The 19,736-nt window shown below is 42.0% G+C and overlaps 1 protein-coding gene across 1 annotated transcript; it reads left to right on the top strand.

Moving 5' to 3' along the window:
- Window positions 1-13,613: 13,613 nt before the first annotated feature.
- On the top strand, window positions 13,614-16,141 carry LOC137747549 (MATH domain and coiled-coil domain-containing protein At3g58270-like). The gene is made up of 4 exons (XM_068487678.1): window positions 13,614-13,766; window positions 13,863-14,014; window positions 14,134-14,291; window positions 14,995-16,141. The coding sequence occupies exons 2-4, from the start codon at window positions 13,887-13,889 to the stop codon at window positions 15,921-15,923; spliced, it is 1,215 nt and encodes a 404-aa protein (XP_068343779.1). The 5' UTR covers window positions 13,614-13,766; window positions 13,863-13,886; the 3' UTR covers window positions 15,924-16,141.
- Window positions 16,142-19,736: the final 3,595 nt, after the last annotated feature.

Genomic DNA, 19,736 nt, shown 5'->3' with positions numbered 1-19,736 from the left:
GGGAATGTTGGCAAATTGTCAAAGATTGACACACCCCGACCGAGATCGGAGCGTGCTGGCCGTCACTCAAAGGTGACGTAGCCATGTGCACGTGCGGAAGCTAGTAAGTAGTAATATAAAGGCACGAATAATTAAAAAAAACTAGCATACAAGTACTAGAATAAATGCTAGTTAGTGCGATACAAATTCAGAGCAGGTCTATAGCAGTCCAAATAAAACGACAACAGTAGTACGCCCGAAGGCGACCCTACAATGTGGAGTGTCTGTCAGAACGACGGAAAGCTCTCAAGGGAAACCACCGCAACGGCTAAGCAACTAGAACCTGGAGGGGCGCAAAACAAAAGCGTGAGTGGGCAAAAACAAAGCTCTTTGAAAACCATTTCATAAAATACATTCTAACCCCTCACCGTAAAACCTGTATACTTCCCAGAAAATAACCATATGTACGTATGTATAGATATGTCCAACATGCTCAAGGGTATGCCAATCATGCTCAAGATATGCCATGTCAAAACCTCGTAATGAAATGTATGTGCTCAGGCATGAATCATATCAATAACATAACATCTGGCAGCCGGAGTCACCTAACGTGACCTGTACGGCTGCATATAGAGCTCAATCTCAAACTCAACAACTGAACCTGCCCACGAGTCGGAACCACTCTATGTGGTCTGTACGACAGGCCTGGGTGTAATACATATATACGCTCTAGTGCTATGATCACGTGAAGGCTGTGCGAACAATCGCGGGTCACCTACGAGTCGGAACCACCTAAAGTGGTCTGTACGACAGGCCTATGCACCTAGCTTGGATCCAAGCTGAGCGTATGGTGCGGGAGGTGAACAACACGTGAAGGACTGTGCCCTACTCTGGGCGGGAGCACTAACACCGGGGGTGCAGGTTATGAGCTCTCTAAGCACCTCTAAACACTATGCAATGCAATCGTTAATTAACGCTTACCTGGCACTTACCTATGCCTCCACAGCACCCACATATAAATATATATGACATATGCATATGTATATGTATGCCACAAATAATGCATGCAAAGATGCATGAACGATAAATAATAAAGTGCATGGCATAAGGCAAATAACCCTTTTTAATTCAATTTCTGGGAATATAAATGTATATAGGTATATACGGAAAACAAAAGCCCACTCACTGGTATGTAGAAGGGTCGTAGCCCCCCTGTCTCGCGTGTGCACGCTCGTCCTCTGGGTACATGTCACCTAGATGCGAAACAACTATAAAAACGTTAACTTTAAAGCACATAACCCGTTTCTCGTAATAACTTCTCATACATTGCTCAAAATGGACAAATGAATATACCCACGTGCTCTACACAACCTCAGGATCACAACCATATTTTTAGAAAAAATTTTTGGACCCCGCACGCGCTCCCACGCGCCAGCACAGGCACGGACCTACGCGCCCCCCACGCGCGGCCACGTGCCAGGCACACTAACGGTGTCAACAGACGCCGTCAGGAATATTCCGTCAAACTGACGGAATATTCCGTTAAATCTAACTGGTTCCGTTAACGGCGTTAGGAATATTCCGTCAGAATTGACGGAATATTCCGTCGCCTTCTTCCTTCGGTCGCCGGCGCCGGAAACTGGGAAAACCTGCAACTCAGGTTTTCTCACTCATTTTTCAACCGTTTTTCGTGATTTTTGGACCAAATGAAAGCCCTAGACTAGAAGAACAAGTCCCAACAAGTTTTAAGGGCTAAAACTAAGAGATTATACCTGCCCAAAAACTCCAAGTTCGGCCAACTTCGAACCAGGCCTTCCCGACGTCCAAAATCGTCCAACGAGCTACTCCGACGCTCCTGGGAACCTCACAAACACAACCACGAGCTCAGAAAACCCAAAAACTTAATGTACAAACTTTGCATGAACAGTACCCAAATCGGCCATTGATGAATCGACGTGAAAATCAAGGATTCCTCACCTGAAAATGGTATGGCTGAGCTCGCCTCGACCTCACGAGTCGAATGGTGTAGTTGGTTCCTTCGATCTGTGATGGTTTGAAGGTCCTTGGTGTGTGTCCGTACTCTCACAGAAGGAAGAAGAAGAAAGAAGGGAGAGAGAGACACGGGACAGGGATAGAGGGAGAGGGAGAGTGAGTCAGTGTGTGTGTGTGGCCCTCCACTTGCCACCACACACAAAATAACCCCACAACGTGACGAAAAACATACTAGGGGTAAAATCGTAATTTCATACATACGTTTTCTATAATTCCGGGACGGGATGTCACAACCTTCCCACCTTAAAAGAATTTCGTCCCGAAATTCAAAACAACCAAGCAGCAGCCCCTAGTGGCCAAAGAACAAACGAGGATACAAATCCCTCATTCGATCCTCTGTCTCCCACGTAGCTTCCTCAATGGAATGATTCCTCCACAAAACCTTCACTAAATTCACTGTCTTGTTCCTCAGGACCTTCTCTTTCCAATCTAGTATCGTCACCGGCTCCTCGTCGTACGTCAAATCTGGGTTAATCTCAAGCGGTTGAGGAGGTATCACATGAGATGGATCAGCAACATAGTGTCGGAGCATAGACACGTGAAAAACATTATGCACTCTAGCCAACTCCGGAGGCAACTCCAACCTGTAAGCTACCTCACCAACTCGTTCTGTGACTACGTATGGTCCGATGTACCTGGGGCTCAACTTCCCTTTCTTTCCGAACCGCACAACACCTCTCCACGGTGAAAGCTTCAGAAATACCCAATCTCCGACCTCATATGCCCTGTCCGTAGCATGCCGATCCGCTAGACTCTTCTGCCTGTCCTGAGCTGCTTTCAGGTTAGACTTGATCACTTGAACGTTCTGAGTAATCTCCTCAACAATCTCTGGACCTACTAAAACTCTCTCGCCAACCTCTGACCAACACAACGGTGTGCGACAAGCTCTGCCATACAAGGCCTCAAATGGCGCCATTCCAATGCTTGAATGAAAACTGTTGTTGTAAGCAAATTCCATCAAATCTAACCGCTGGTGCCAAGCATCACCAAACTGCAACACCGAAGCTCGCAGCATATCCTCCAAGGTCTGAATAGTTCTCTCTGACTGCCCGTCAGTCTGTGGATGATATGCCGTACTATAAAGTAATCTCGTGCCCATAGCTTCTGGAAAGCTACCCAAAACTTCGATGTAAATCGTGGATCTCGATCCGAAATAATGCTCACAGGGACACCGTGGTACTTCACAACCTTCGAGATGAACAACTCCGCTAAACGGCTCAAAGAATACTTCTCTCTTACCGGAATAAAATGAGCCGACTTAGTGAGTCGATCAACGATCACCCAAATGCCGTCAAAGCCATTATGTGTACGCGGGAGCTTGTACACAAAATCCATGGTGATATTTTCCCATTTCCACTCCGGAACGAGAAGTGGCTGCAACAACCCAAACGGCTTCTTCCTCTCTGCTTTAACTTGCTGACAAACAGCACATCTGCTCACATACTCGGCTATCTCCCTCTTCATACCCGGCCAATAGTAAAATGGTCGACTGGTATGATACATTTTCGTAGCTCCTGGATGCATAGCGTAAGCCGAGATATGTGCTTCATCGAGAATTTCTTTCTTCAACTCCACACTATTAGGCACGAACATTCTACCTTCAAGCATCAACATGCCATCTGAATCACGAACTCTGAGGTCTCGCCTCCTTCCTTGCTCTCGAGCTTGAATAAGTTCTTGAGTCTCCTGATCAGCTACTTGGGCTTCAAGCACCCGATCAACAAGTATCGGCCTAACTTGAAAATTAGCAAGTAATGCCACATCTCGATCTTCGGCTTCTAGCCTTACTCCCGTAGTACGCAAGTCCACCAAAAGAGGAACACGACTAGCGTACAACGCGTTAATACGGCCCTGTGACTTCCTGCTAAGTGCATCAGCCACTACGTTCGCACGACCAGGATGATAATCAATCGTGCAATCGTAATCGCTGAGCAACTCCAACCACCTCCGCTGACGAAGATTAAGTTCTTTCTGAGTAAAGAGATACTGGAGACTCTTGTGATCTGTAAAGATCCTGCACTTTTCCCCATAAAGATAATGTCTCCACAACTTCAACGCAAAGATGATAGCAGCCAACTCCAAGTCATGTGTAGGGTAATTCATCTCATGAGGTTTCAACTGCCGCGAAGTATAAGCAATCACCCTACCATGCTGCATCAATACACATCCCAAACCATTCAAGGAAGCATCGCTGTAAACCTCGAAATCACCACTATCGTCTGGGAGTGCCAAAACAGGTGCATGAGTGAGACAATGCTTCAACTGTTGGAAACTCCGCTCGCACCTATCATCCCACTCAAATTTGACATTCTTCCTCGTTAACCTCGTCAGTGGTAAGGCGATCACCGAAAAATCCTTAACGAATCTCCGATAATACCCTGCCAATCCAAGGAAACTTCTCACCTCGGTGACGGTTCGCGGTTGCTCCCAACTCTCTACCGCTGCAACCTTCTGAGGGTCAACCAAAATACCCTGAGCAGAAATGACGTGCCCCAAGAATGCAACTTGATCTAACCAGAACTGGCACTTGCTAAACTTAGCATATAACTGGTGTTCCCTCAACCTTTTCAACACCAAAGTAAGATGTCGAACATGCTCCGCTTTCGACTTAGAATACACCAGAATATCGTCAATGAAGACAATGACAAATCTATCCAAGTAAGGCTGGAATACTCGGTTCATCAAATCCATAAAGGCGGCTGGTGCATTCGTCAACCCAAATGGCATAACCAGAAACTCGTAATGACCATAACGAATCCTGAACGCCGTCTTAGGGACATCATCCTTACTGATCTTCAGCTGATAGTAACCAGACCTCAAGTCTATTTTAGAGAACACACAAGCACCTCTCAGCTGATCGAACAAATCATCGATACGAGGCAATGGATAACGGTTTTTAATCGTCACCCGATTGAGTTGCCTGTAGTCGATGCACAGCCTCAAAGTTCCATCCTTCTTCCTCACAAACAACACTGGAGCGCCCCAAGGCGAAGTACTAGGCTGGATAAATCCCTTATCTACTAACTCCTGCAGCTGAACTTTCAATTCCCTTAACTCCGCGGGAGCCATACGATAAGGAGTTAAAGAAATAGGATTAGTACCTGGAAGCAACTCAATGGTGAACTCTACGTCTCGATCTGGGGGTAAACCAGGTAAATCCTCGGGGAATACATCAGGGAAGTGTCTGACCACTCTCACATCCTCCATTCTGCTAGTAACAGCCTCCTCCAGCATCACATGAGCCAGATACCCCTGACAACCCTTAGTTAACAACTTTTTCGCTCGAAGCGCCGAAATAACGTCATATCTCACCCCACTCTGTTCACCCACAAAAGTAACCACAGGTAGTCCAGGTCGGTGAAACGTAACTACCTTCCCGTAACAGTCAATGTTGGCACGATAGAAGTGTAACCAATCCGTGCCCAGAATCACGTCAAAGTCCACAATATCTAACGGGATAAGATCGGCTGACAAAGCAACTCCCTCTACGATCACTGGACACCCTGGGTACACACAATCTACGACACAACTCTCTCCTCTAGGCATAACAAACTCTAAATCATACCCTAGAGGTGTGGGGCGAGGTTGCGTCGCTTGAGCAAACGTATGAGAAATTACGGAATGTGTAGCTCCACAATCAATTAAGACTCTAGCAAAACAACCAAGAATGTTCAACGTACCCATAATCAAGTCTGGGTTGTTCTGAGCGTCCTGCAGAGAAATATTGTGAAGACGCCCCTGTCCCTGCTGACGCCCACCGCGGCCTCTGCTCGCCTGAACACCGCGTCCCTGAGCACCACGCCCCTGACTGGGCTGGCCTGACTGTCTCGAAGATCCTGCACTGCTAGTGGCAATCTCCCCCTGCTGATACTGTCCTCCCTGATACCACTGTGAACCACCCGCTGAGGCTGGAGGATACGGTATATAGCCGCCCGAATACTGGGGATAGCCACCCTGGGGATAGGGATCCTGAGGATACTGATACTGCCCAGGAGCATAAGGGACAGCATCACCCTGATAGTGGTAAGCACCACCTCGACCCGTCTGGCCGTAACTACTAGGACCCTGGATCTGCTGGAGTGGTGCAGGCGGTGGCATAAAGGTCTGATGTGGTTTCTGCTGCTGCTGACCCTGGGGACAATTCGCCGCTCTATGTCCCACCTGTCCACATGTGAAGCACCCGTTGCTACCACGTCTACACTCGCCGAAATGCCGGTTGTTACACCTACGACAAACTGGGGCTCTGCCTTGCCCACCATCGCCCTGCCTCTGGCCTCTAGCGCCACCAGCAAATCTACCTCCACGACCCTGTCCAGTGGCACTGAAGCCACCACTCGAAGAACTAGAACTAGCTCCACCTCTCTTGAAGTTCTGAGTCTGACGGGGCCCGAGCGATGCCTGACCTTTGCCTTTGTCATCTTTCTTCTGGTTGCCGTCCTTTTCTTCATCAGTATCGCTCGACATATTCTCGGAATCCTCGATCCTCAACAGTATCTCATAAAAGTCCCGGTAAGTCTCGCTGTGGACCGTAGACGCCATAGAACGCCACTTCTTCCTGGTGCCCAAACGGAAAAGACGGAGCATCTCCGCCGGATTACCAGCGACATCAGGGTGATAACGGGACAAGTCCGTAAACTTACGGTAGTACTCATTCGCTGACATCTTCCGCTGTTTCAGTTCGGAAAACTCCTGTTTCTTACGGTCGATGTACTCAGGGGGAACATACCTTCTCCTAAACAACCTCGTAAAAACATTCCAATCAACCCTCTGATCCGGAGTCAACCTACGAAGCTCCTGCTCCCACCAAGCGGCCGACTCCGTATCCAGAAACCAAGCGGTCGTCTCGACCCACCTCTCCATAGGCAAGTTCCCCTGATTATGCAGCACCCGGAAGGTCTTCTCTATGTGTTCTAGCCAGCGCTCTGCGCTCTCGGGTCCCTCACTGCCCTTAAACTTATCCAGCTTCAAGTTGTACATAGTCTCCAGAGGAGTCCTCTGGGGAGGGCGCATCACTGCCTGAAGGGCTGTAGCAAAAGCTTCCCCCAACTGAGTAATATCGGGGAAACTAGGCTCAGAAGAGCGACGGGGTTCCCGACGAGGCGGCATAGTTCTGACAGAAGACACCAAAATCATTAGAATACTCACAAGGACACAGGACTGCCAAACCTAGGCTCTGATACCAAACTGACACACCCCGACCGAGATCGGAGCGTGCTGGCCGTCACTCAAAGGTGACGTAGCCATGTGCACGTGCAGAAGCTAGTAAGTAGTAATATAAAGGCACGAATAATTAAAAAAAACTAGCATACAAGTACTAGAATAAATGCTAGTTAGTGCGATACAAATTCAGAGCAGGTCTATAGCAGTCCAAATAAAACGACAACAGTAGTACGCCCGAAGGCGACCCTACAATGTGGAGTGTCTGTCAGAACGCCGGAAAGCTCTCAAGGGAAACCACCGCAACGGCTAAGCAACTAGAACCTGGAGGGGCGCAAAACAAAAGCGTGAGTGGGCAAAAACAAAGCTCTTTGAAAACCATTTCATAAAATACATTCTAACCCCTCACCGTAAAACCTGTATACTTCCCAGAAAATAACCATATGTACGTATGTATAGATATGTCCAACATGCTCAAGGGTATGCCAATCATGCTCAAGATATGCCATGTCAAAACCTCGTAATGAAATGTATGTGCTCAGGCATGAATCATATCAATAACATAACATCTGGCAGCCGGAGTCACCTAACGTGACCTGTACGGCTGCATATAGAGCTCAATCTCAAACTCAACAACTGAACCTGCCCACGAGTCGGAACCACTCTATGTGGTCTGTACGACAGGCCTGGGTGTAATACATATATACGCTCTAGTGCTACGATCATGTGAAGGCTGTGCGAACAATCGCGGGTCACCTACGAGTCGGAACCACCTAAAGTGGTCTGTACGACAGGCCTATGCACCTAGCTTGGATCCAAGCTGAGCGTATGGTGCGGGAGGTGAACAACACGTGAAGGACTGTGCCCTACTCTGGGCGGGAGCACTAACACCGGGGGTGCAGGTTATGAGCTCTCTAAGCACCTCTAAACACTATGCAATGCAATCGTTAATTAACGTTTACCTGGCACTTACCTATGCCTCCACAGCACCCACATATAAATATATATGACATATGCATATGTATATGTATGCCACAAATAATGCATGCAAAGATGCATGAACGATAAATAATAAAGTGCATGGCATAAGGCAAATAACCCTTTTTAATTCAATTTCTGGGAATATAAATGTATATAGGTATATACGGAAAACAAAAGCCCACTCACTGGTATGTAGAAGGGTCGTAGCCCCCCTGTCTCGCGTGTGCACGCTCGTCCTCTGGGTACGTGTCACCTAGATGCGAAACAACTATAAAAACGTTAACTTTAAAGCACATAACCCGTTTCTCGTAATAACTTCTCATACATTGCTCAAAATGGACAAATGAATATACCCACGTGCTCTACACAACCTCAGGATCACAACCATATTTTTAGAAAAAAATTTTGGACCCCGCACGCGCTCCCACGCGCCAGCACAGGCACGGACCTACGCGCCCCCCACGCGCGGCCACGTGCCAGGCACACTGACGGTGTCAACAGACGCCGTCAGGAATATTCCGTCAAACTGACGGAATATTCCGTTAAATCTAACTGGTTCCGTTAACGGCGTTAGGAATATTCCGTCAGAATTGACGGAATATTCCGTCGCCTTCTTCCTTCGGTCGCCGGCGCCGGAAACTGGGAAAACCTGCAACTCAGGTTTTCTCACTCATTTTTCAACCGTTTTTCGTGATTTTTGGACCAAATGAAAGCCCTAGACTAGAAGAACAAGTCCCAACAAGTTTTAAGGGCTAAAACTAAGAGATTATACCTGCCCAAAAACTCCAAGTTCGGCCAACTTCGAACCAGGCCTTCCCGACGTCCAAAATCGTCCAACGAGCTACTCCGACGCTCCTGGGAACCTCACAAACACAACCACGAGCTCAGAAAACCCAAAAACTTAATGTACAAACTTTGCATGAACAGTACCCAAATCGGCCATTGATGAATCGACGTGAAAATCAAGGATTCCTCACCTGAAAATGGTATGGCTGAGCTCGCCTCGACCTCACGAGTCGAATGGTGTAGTTGGTTCCTTCGATCTGTGATGGTTTGAAGGTCCTTGGTGTGTGTCCGTACTCTCACAGAAGGAAGAATAAGAAAGAAGGGAGAGAGAGACACGGGACAGGGATAGAGGGAGAGGGAGAGTGAGTCAGTGTGTGTGTGTGGCCCTCCACTTGCCACCACACACAAAATAACCCCACAACGTGACGAAAAACATACTAGGGGTAAAATCGTAATTTCATACATACGTTTTCTATAATTCCGGGACGGGATGTCACAAAGATTACCTTAGATACAAAATTGTGGCAATCGGTCCAGAAGTTGCCATGCACGGCATGGGTCTACACAGTTCGCCAGAAGCAGACACGGCCGAACAAGAAGCCAACACATTTGAAGACACGGAAAGGACGTCTAAAGAAGTGCCGGAGACCCAACCGACTCGTTAGTCCCTCAGGCCTCAAGGTAAAAAGGCATCAAAGAAAAAAGGTAGTTCTTCCAAAAATGACTACACTAAATATATGGAGGAACTTGCTCGCCAAGGTGAACTGAACATGGCATGGGAAAAGGCTAGAGATGAGGAAAAAGCTACTGCTATGGCAGCAATAATAGCAGCTACTGAGGCTCGTGATGCGGCGGCTGAGAGACAAAGAGAAATAGTTAATCGAGAGAACGAGATGATTAGAGAAGCACTTCATCGAGAGAATGAGATGCTTAGAGAAGAAAGGATGGCTCAAGCAGATCGTGACACTATGAACAAGTCTCTAGTAGGACTGTCTCCGAATTCAAAATTTTTTTGGACATCAGAAAAAAGAGATGTCGTGCGAAGGAGGCGTGCAAGAGATGCCGAAACAAGTCAAGGGGGTTCTAGCTACAAAATTCCTAGCAACGAAGATCCTAGCACCACATATCCTTACTCCACAGACTTTGTATAATTTCGTATTTATTTGTACTACTTTATTTAATTTGTTATGTAATTTCTTAACATTTTTACAACTTTATTTAATTTCTTATGTAATTTTTGTACTTTATTCAAATATTTGAATAAGATTACATAAACTCACCAAATAAACATTTAAAAAAAAACACCAAATAAAATTACATAATCTCACCATATAAACTTAAAACAAAAAAAAAAAAAAAAACACACTAAATAAGATTACTTAAAAAACAATACACTTTATTCTTCAACCACAAACCTTATTTTAATTATCTTCGCCTTCGTGCAATCCCCACTGGTGGTCAATCAAGTCATTCTGGCGGGTTATGTGCCAGTATGGCTTTTGCAATGAAGTGTACCGCTGAACGATCAATTCATTGTAACGTCCATCCCGTTCCAACGGCTTATGTTGCACGAGATATTCGGTCCGGTCATGAGCATAGTAGATTTGTGTTCTTGAGTTGTTCATCGGATTCGGCTCGTATTCATCGACGGCATCATAATCATACTCGTCTTAAACCATCATGTTGTGGAGAATAATACACGTCATCATGATGGATCGAAGAGCCTCGACATCAAACATTCTAGCTGCAGCCCTGACAATCGCCCAACGAGCTTGTAGGATACCAAAACAATGCTCGACATCCTTCCTACACCCTTCTTGACACTTTGCGAAGTGTTTTTCTTTTTCACTATGTGGATATGGCACTGTTTTGATAAATGTTGACCACCTTGGGTAAATACCATCTGCAAGGTAGTATGGTCCCTCGTATTTATTACCATTAACCCAATATGTGCATCTCGGCCCATTTCCTTGTAACAGTTCGTTAAACACTGGAGATTGGGCAAGGACATTTAGGTCATTCTGAGCTCCTGGAACACCAAAAAAAGCATGCCAAATCCATGTATCAAAAAAAGGCACCGCTTCCAAAATGATGTTTTTGGCTCATTTTCTGTCACCATAAGCTCCTTGCTACGCACTTGGACAGTTTTTCCAAGTCCAGTGCATGCAGTCGATCCTTCTAATCATGCCAGGGAAGCCTCGGATCTCACCCTTCCTCAGAAGCCTTCGCATGTCCCTTGACGTAGGTTTCCGAAGGTACTCATTGGTGTAGATGGCTTCAATGTAGAGCAAAACCGCATCAAGGACTCCAGAACAGTTGTTTTTCCCATCCTTGCGATCTTGTCCACTTGATCTGCAGATGCTCTATATGCAAGCATTCGCAAGGCAGCCGTAATTTTTTGCTCAGGAAGAAGACCTAGAACATGAAAAACATCTTCTTTTTGCACAAAATATGGATCATGGTTGTAAACAGCACTCATGATTTTATCGAACAAACTTCGTTGCATTCTAAAACGACGTCTAAAAACATGATCAGAGAAAACGCTGTTAGGAAAAAAATATTCTTCCAAGAGATCTTTACCTCGTCTTTCCCTTCTTCTATCAATGTTTGCCGCACGTCTGGGTTTGGATATCTGACCCACAGCTTCCATGATATGGCGGGAATATGAGGCCCTCCACCTTCTATGGTGATCATCCTCATCCTCCTCCATTGCGAAGGCCTCATCTCCACCTCCACCTTCGTCAAGATTGACCAATTCTTCCTGTTGTGCCAATAACCTTTTTTGCTGCTCTTGCAACTGTTTATACACTCTCCTTGAAGAAGACATTGTAAGAATTCAAGATTTGAAAACGATAAAGAAGAATTCTGAGCTAAAAAAAAGGATTGAGTTTAGTGTGAGGATGGATGTAGGGATGTAGGGTTTATATGGACAAAAAAAGAGAAGATGAGGTTCTGGACAATGCCACGTGGCACTACATGATTGGTTGAAAATCTTATCGAAATCTTGGCTAAATTATTGTAAACAGGAAATGACACGTGGCGTGTCGGGATTGGTTGAAAATCTTATCAGAAATCTATCTAAAAAAATAGTACGTTCGGATAATGACACGTGGCGTGACAAGATTGGTTGAAAATCTTATCGAAATCTTGCCTAAATTATTGTAAACAGGAAGTGACACGTGGCTTGTCGGGATTGGTTGAAAATCTTAGCGGAAATCTATTCACAAAATAGTACGTTCGGATAATGACACGTGGCGTGATGAGATTGGTTAAAAAACCTATCCGAAATTAAAACCATTTTTTTAATTTATTATTTTATAAAAAATTTATTTAATATTTTAAATGGACTGGGTGCCAGCACATTTTGTAGGGGTGGAGATCGTTTGTGCCAGCGCATTTTTAGACTGGGTGCCAACACATTTTTTTTGGGGTGGAGATACTTTGGCTTATTACTGTTCATTAGGGTCTATTAGTATTCACTGAAGTCGATAAATGGGCTGGGTGCTGACACAAAGTCTTTAGTGGTGGAGTTGCTCTAAGGGTGTGGTAGGGGCTCAAAGCGGACAATATCATGCTACGGTGGAGTCGAGCTCGGTATGTGGTGAGGGCCCGGGCTGGGATGTGACACATATTGCTACCAAGATGGATGTGACACATATTGCTACCGAGATGATATACTCAACTCTATACATGAAGCCAACACTAAAGTGAATTGCCACAAGCTTCACCAAAAAAAATGGGATAAAAATGTCCCCCAAACAAAAAACTTCAAAAGCAACCCAAAATAATACATCATATGTGGCAGGGGTATTTTCGTTATTTTAAAAGTGTTTTTAAATTATTAATTTTTTTGTACAGTTTTTTTTTAAATTTTTTATAATTAATACCTCATAATAAGTTAGCAATAATGTGATTCAATTAGCTGTTCATTAAATATTATTTTCTTTATTTTTAAACAGGTTCAAAACATCTTAAAAGGCGTGTAATGCTAGTTAGAAAAAAAAATCTTTCGCATGTGGATAATAATGTGATTAAATTAGTTGTCAAATGATTGTTTTTTTTTTTTTTTTTTTTAACAAACGATATTATCTATATTAAGGGGGAGGTGATAGGCTTAGTCTCTCAATAGGCTAACAATAATGTGATTCAATTGGTTGTTTATTAAATATTATTTTCTTTATTCTTAATATAAATTCAATAAAGATCGATTTTATTATGTGGATTCAGCTGCTTTAATTGGTATATGAGCGATTTGTTCTAGCATGATCTAAGATTATTCATTTACTTCAAATATTTGACTTTTTTTTTTTTTGTCAATTTACGCATATAAATATATTTAAAACGTGTAAGTCACGCGTAGCACGTCGTGATTTAAAAAATGTCTTCTGCATGCGCTCAAGCGCATGCATGAAGGCTACTATTATGCAAGCCCTCGTGTGTCCCACCTTTTATTATAGGGGTGTGATAGCCATATATATCATTTTATTTCTCATACACCCTTCTAATTTTCAGCCATTAAATTGGATAAATTGAAGAAGATCAACATACATAAATTAATAAGAATATGTAAAAAGTAATTTAAAATGTATGGATAACACATCATTTGTTATAAATATACCGTTATAATCAAACTTTCAATTATGGCACCGCCTCTTAGAAATGCTTCAAAATATCTGCCGTCCAAAAAGTTTCATGGTATAAAGTTTCTTATCGGTAAAGTTACCGGCAACACTTTCCTCTGCTTGGCGCTTGACCTACGGCCGTGCCATCCCTGCAGAGCCCTTTCTCTCTCTGTGATCGTCGATTGGAAGGTATGCCTGAGTTGTGGGTCTTGTAAATTAGTCTCCGTTGTTCGATATTCCGTGCTAACGATACAGATTTGTTTACTGTTTATGGGTTTAAATTAGAGAGCTTAGCTTGGATCATCAACAATGGAGAATCAGCAGCAAGTCGCAGGGGAGCTTGTCACTAAGTCATTCACATGGACAATCGAAAATGTCTCTAAGTTGAAAAGCCAGAAGCATTACTCTGAGGTTTTCCTCGTCGGTGATTGGAAATGGTAATTTAATTTATGCATCTCCTCCTGCTAATATTTAAATCGCTTCGAGGTTTTGTATGTTTTGAGATGAATTATTGTTGGTTTTGGGATTGATTGATTTCATTGGTTGTTTTGATCAGGCGGATCCTTGTGTTTCCGAAAGGGAACAACGTAAAGCAGTTGTCTTTGTATTTGGAGGTTGTAGATGCTTCGGATTTACCATTTCTGTGGACTAGGTATGCCCAATTCAGCTTGACAGTGGTTAATCAGTGGAGCAGCAACATGTCGAAAACCAAGGGTATTTTCTCTATTGTTCATTTGGGTTGATTTCGCATTTACGCTTGCTTTTTTGTGTGTCTGTTTTCTTTTCATTTTGTGCCCAATTCTGCTTGAATGTGGTTAATTTATGAACTGGAAATTGCGATTCTTGCATCCGGTTATTGAGGCTCTGCTTTGATTCAGTCGTGATTATTGTTTATGATCGCTAATGAGCACCCTGTTACCCTATTTGTAGTTTTGTCTGCAAGAAAGAAATAGTTACCGTTCAACTTTCTTAACAAACAATAGTCAGTTCACTTCAGGATTTGGGGCTTCGGTTGTCGTTAAAGTTTTACACTTGTTTGGAATCAGGGACTTGAGGGAAAGATAAACTAGAGGAAGTATACAATTTTGCCTCCCTTTTTCATTCTGGGAAAACCATTAGTTAGAGATAAAGAAGAATTGTCACTTTTATTGTCCAAGGACCAATAGAAGGGAGATTTCTTTTGAAGAAATTAATATAATTTTTAGATGGATTCATTCAATGGTTAAGTTCAGAAGGAAATTCTATGTTTCCTCGTATGTTCTTGAATACCTCTACATGTATATATAGTCTTGGGTTTGGTTGTGTTACAATTAGGAATAAGCTTCCTTTGTTGTTTTTTTTTTTATTAGTTCTTGGTTTGCTATGAATATTTTATTAATTAAGTGTTTCTGTGATCCTTCATATTTTGATTTTACAGAGACTGAACACGAGTTCAATGCAAGTGAGAGTGACTGGGGATTCACGTCATTCATGCCTCTACATGAATTTTTTGACGGGAAAAAGTTTGTTCGCAATGATAAATGCATTATTGAAGCCAGGGTTGCAGTCCGTAAGGTGGACATAAAGAATTTCGAAGACCAAGGAACTGGCAGTTCTGCACCCAAAGAGCCTTCAAAGCAAGAAGCTCGAGTCCCGAAACCTTCAAGTTTGGATTCTGTGCAAGTTCCACACTCATCCGTACCAGTTACAACACCTACATCTGAACAGGTGCAAGCAAACGTGAAATCGGAACAGGTGCTTGCTTTTCAGGATGCACCAGGTACCGGAGAAGTTTGCACTAAGCCTACTGATATCCATGTTGACCCTTCCATAGTGAAGGGACATGAGGAAGTGCTTTCTGCTACAGATGGTAAGCTCATGGATTTTAGGGGTATAGGGAAAATAGAGAAAGCTTTTGTTCCACTGCTAGAGGAAGTTTGTTCATTGCATCCCTCGTTGATTGAGTGCCAAAAGAAGAGAAGCCGTACTTATATTGAATGGGCATTCACAGCCTTGGGTCGAGTTTTGCATTTTCTGAAGACTACGAAGGTGAAGGATATGACCCCAGATACCTGTGAACGCATTCAACTTTTGTGGGAGGAGCTTGAGACTTTCAAATTTGACTTGTGTTGGCTGGAGCCTTATGTGCAATCTGCTCTGGACGTGAAGAAGCTTGTGGAAAGGGCAGGGGTAGTTAAAAAGCAGAGAGATGGTGTGGATGCGTTGGAGTTGGAAGTGAAGAGGCTAAAGGCGAGGCTAGCGGTTGCAGAGGTAGATCTAGAGGTAGCAGAAAGAGACTTGGCAAAGGTAGACGAAGGCTTCGGCGAGACCGATATGAACAGGGAGTTAGGCTATGGGAGGCATTGAACCTTATTTGAGAAACATCTCGTTGATATTACAAGTGATGTGCAATATCTCCAACACATTCCAAACTATTATGTATTCAGCACTTGCGTTCTAGTTGTGTTATCAGTATTTTATGATATTCCAAGACTATTATAGCAAGTGGGAATTCTCGTTTTTTTTCTTGTTTGGAATTGAGCTCAATGTTTAATATATATATATATATATATATTTTTTTTTTTAATTTTACACGAAACGATAGTGATTTATTGATAACTAATAATTATATCTTTGTCACTTAGTAGTTAGTATTACGATCTAGATGTATTCTTTTTCACTTATAAGTAGAGATTTTAGGTTCGATTTTTGTCAAAAACGAATTTGAACCACATTATTGCTAGCCCATTGTAAGGTTAAGTACTCCCTCATCCTTTTAGTGTAGATAATATCGTTTGTTAAAAATAAATTAAAAATTAATTACAATCTTCAAAAAAATATCACCGATGATATTGGAACCTCAATTACTGGGGCTTACTTGACCAATCTATGATGCACGACAATCAGCTGACCGTCCGTAAGTTCGGGAATTAGAAATGGATCGTAAACTAGATTTCACATCTTCAATCACTAGGGTGTATGGGAAGCATTATTGCTGAAGGCTAAGCTGATTCCTTCCCTTGCAGCCAAGCTTCAACTAGTACAAGACTAGTCACATGAGAGATAGTAAATTGTAGTAATGGTTCATTAATTAAAAATTTATTACTATTAGTCTCTTAACTCATCAAAACGTACAATTATAGTCCTTCAATTAAAAATCCATTATTTTTGGTCTCTCAACTTTAATTTAACTGGACAAATGATCCCTCAACTTTAACCTAATTGTAGCAATAGTCTTTCCAACATAACTCATTTTGACAAAATTTTGACAAAGTTGACGAAAAGGACCATAGCTACACGTTTTGATAAGTTAAAGGACCCCAATTGTAGCAATGATCATTCTAACATAACTTATTTTGATAAAATTCTAACGAAGTTGACGAAAATGACCATAGCTACACATTTTGATGAGTTGAGAGACCAATAGTAATTAATTTTTAGTTGAAGGATCATTGCTCTAATTTGATTAAAGTTAAGAGACCATTGCTACAATTTACTTGCCAGAAAAACCAACCACAAAGTCACCCATTGCATTGAAGGCTCCATCTGTATTCAGTTCTAACCAACCACAAGCCTGTTTAGACCAAATCAAGGGGACGGAGAGAGTCACGGTTGAGGGGGATGACTAGGATTGTAGAAATTACTGGAGATGAGAAGCAGTCGTCTGTATAAATTGAATGGGATCTGGAGTCGTACCCTCCCAAAGCAATGAGTTGCATGTGTGCCAGCCATATAACATACTACGACATCATTAGGACCTCAAACTGAGCTTGGAGACAATTCGTAGCATTCTGCAACATCCAGCCATGAATATTTGAGTTACTTGTGTGTGTGTGTGAATACATGGCATGGATTTACTGTTACCGCTACTATGTCATAATGAAGTGGTTGTGTGTTGAAGTAAGTGGATAGTTGGTAACTTCCGTTACTGTTATACGAAATGTATTAACAACTTTGGTATAAATCATAAAGAAATATACAGAACTAAGAGGTAGGGTTTCTCCTTCAGAAATGCTAACGAAGTTCTCTCAAAAGTGAGATTTTTTTTGAACTTTCTGCCATCTCTTAGTTTAACGTAAATTCTCATGCCAACACTATAAAACATTATGCTAAAAATATAAGATGACAAAGAGTCCCCTTAACATTTGTCGTTTCTTCTTTTTTTTTTGTTCGCTCGGGACAAACCACTAATTAGAAAGGAAGCAGAATTGTTTTCTCATTGTTTAAGGAAGAGGAACATTCCCTCCCTACCATAATACCATTTGGTTCATTCATTTAAAATTTTACTTGAGTGACTCATTGGATTATGTAATATGGGGGACGGAAGTTGGAATTAGCAAAATCAGTATTGATAAATGCTAACAACCTTTGCACTAATTTTTGCATTGGATTTTTGAGAAATGCTAAAGAGACTTTCTTAAAATGACATTCTCAAAGGACACTCCGCCACTTCATGTTTTTGGCACAATTTACATACCAACATTACAAAACATTGTGCGAAAAAAATGAGGTGATGGAGAGTCCCTAGAGAGGTAGAAATGAAAAAGTAAATGAAAAGGTGGCTAGAATTCCCCCTTTACCCAAATGAGTCGAATGGCAGATATCATAAAGAAATATATTGAATAAACTGACCGTCTCTCTTCTGGACCATGGTGGTTTGCATCACCTATTATATGCTCTGTATAATATATACATATATATGTGTGTGTGTTTGTGTGTGTTTTTTTCATATGTTTGTTGGCTTAAGCTTGTTGGAGAATGAAGAAAGAAGAAGAGGAGAATCTTTGGTCTGGGACGTTCACATGGAGAATTTACAGGTTCTCTAAGTTGAGGAGCCATTGGCAATACTCTGACTTTTTCTTCATAGGTGGTTACAAGTGGCACGTTTTAATAATTAATTAATCGGGTCTCTCCAATTTACAAGCTTAAGATTTTTGTGCTCAATTATAAATGATGATAGGTAAATGCTTGTGGACTTGCTTTGTTCAGGCAGGTTAGTTGTTTACAGAATAGACAAGAAGAGCACTTGTCGCTAGATTTGGATGTTCCTGATGCTTCAACATTGCCATCTGGGTGGAGTAGATATGCCAAATACAGCTTCACCGTGGTTCATCAACTTGATAGCAACAAGTCAATAAAAAAGGGTACTTTCCTTTACTGATCATGTAAATGTTTATTTACCTTGGAATTTATGTTCGTTTTCTTCCCTTCTATTTCGTAGAATAGATTGTTTGGTTGATCACTCGTGTCTTCGTCATTACTTCCAATTTTTGTGATGTGCCTGTGATTATTTAAGGAAATTGATTTTTATTTTTTAACAAAAAAACAAGTTATATATTTGGTGTTCTGAAGATCATTATTCATTAGAGCAATATTGTTTTGTTTCACGCATTCAATTTTTTTCTATGTTGAAAGTATTTCTTTTTCTGTTTTGTCAGTATATTTTGTGTGTAAATTGGGTACGACTCTTTATGATATTGAAGGCATTTTAAAAGCAGAAATAAATGATAAATTTCTTATTTTGTCCAAGTTAAGGGCTACTCATGAAGAAAAGATATTCTTACTAATCCCTACAAAAATGGTAGGATTAAAAAGGAGAACTATTCTTCATAAGTAACTTTTAACTTGGACAAAAAAAAAATTTGCCATTCATTTCTTTCCTTAAAATACATTTAATATAATGAATAAATTCTATACAAGTCTATCTTCTCTATCAAACAAGGCCATAGTATTAAAAAAAATAAGACTCTGTATGTTGAAGTGTGCAATCCTATCAGAAACTTGACAAAATATATTATTATGTACTTATAAATGAATACTTATCAGTGTGATTAGTAATGGGTTGATGGCGTGACTCTGAAGTCTTGACAATGTACTCTATAATCTTGAATATATTACAATTAGGTCTGTAATCGGTTAAAATATCTTCCAACAATCTGTTTAAATTGTGATTTTCTTACCTAGCTATATATTTTGTTGTACCATATATTGAGCCTCAATATTCGGGCCCCACTACTTAGCCTGTGATATAGGTGAGAGGAGAGGAAAACCTTATTCTATAAAAGGAATCTCACCCTCACTTTAGAAAGGAGGGCAAACCCTAGCCTTTAGAAACAAACTTCTATGTATATTGTAACTCTTAATTTACATAGTGAAATTGGATCTACACAAGTGCAGATG

The sequence above is a fragment of the Pyrus communis genome, chromosome 10 (assembly GCF_963583255.1).
Source record: "Pyrus communis chromosome 10, drPyrComm1.1, whole genome shotgun sequence".
Classification (NCBI taxonomy): Eukaryota; Viridiplantae; Streptophyta; class Magnoliopsida; order Rosales; family Rosaceae; genus Pyrus; species Pyrus communis.
The sequence above is the reverse complement of the archived record's forward strand: the minus strand, read 5'-3'. Positions and strand labels throughout refer to the sequence as shown.

What these genes read in the sequence shown, in the direction of transcription:
- LOC137747549 (XM_068487678.1), top strand. Translation starts at nt 13,887, where the DNA reads ATGGAGAATCAGCAGCAAGTCGCAGGGGAGCTTGTCACTAAGTCATTC. An exon ending in CTCGTCGGTGATTGGAAATG is followed by an intron (nt 14,015 to 14,133) that starts GTAATTTAATTT and finishes TGTTTTGATCAG; the next exon opens with GCGGATCCTTGTGTTTCCGA. An exon ending in CAACATGTCGAAAACCAAGG is followed by an intron (nt 14,292 to 14,994) that starts GTATTTTCTCTA and finishes TTGATTTTACAG; the next exon opens with AGACTGAACACGAGTTCAAT.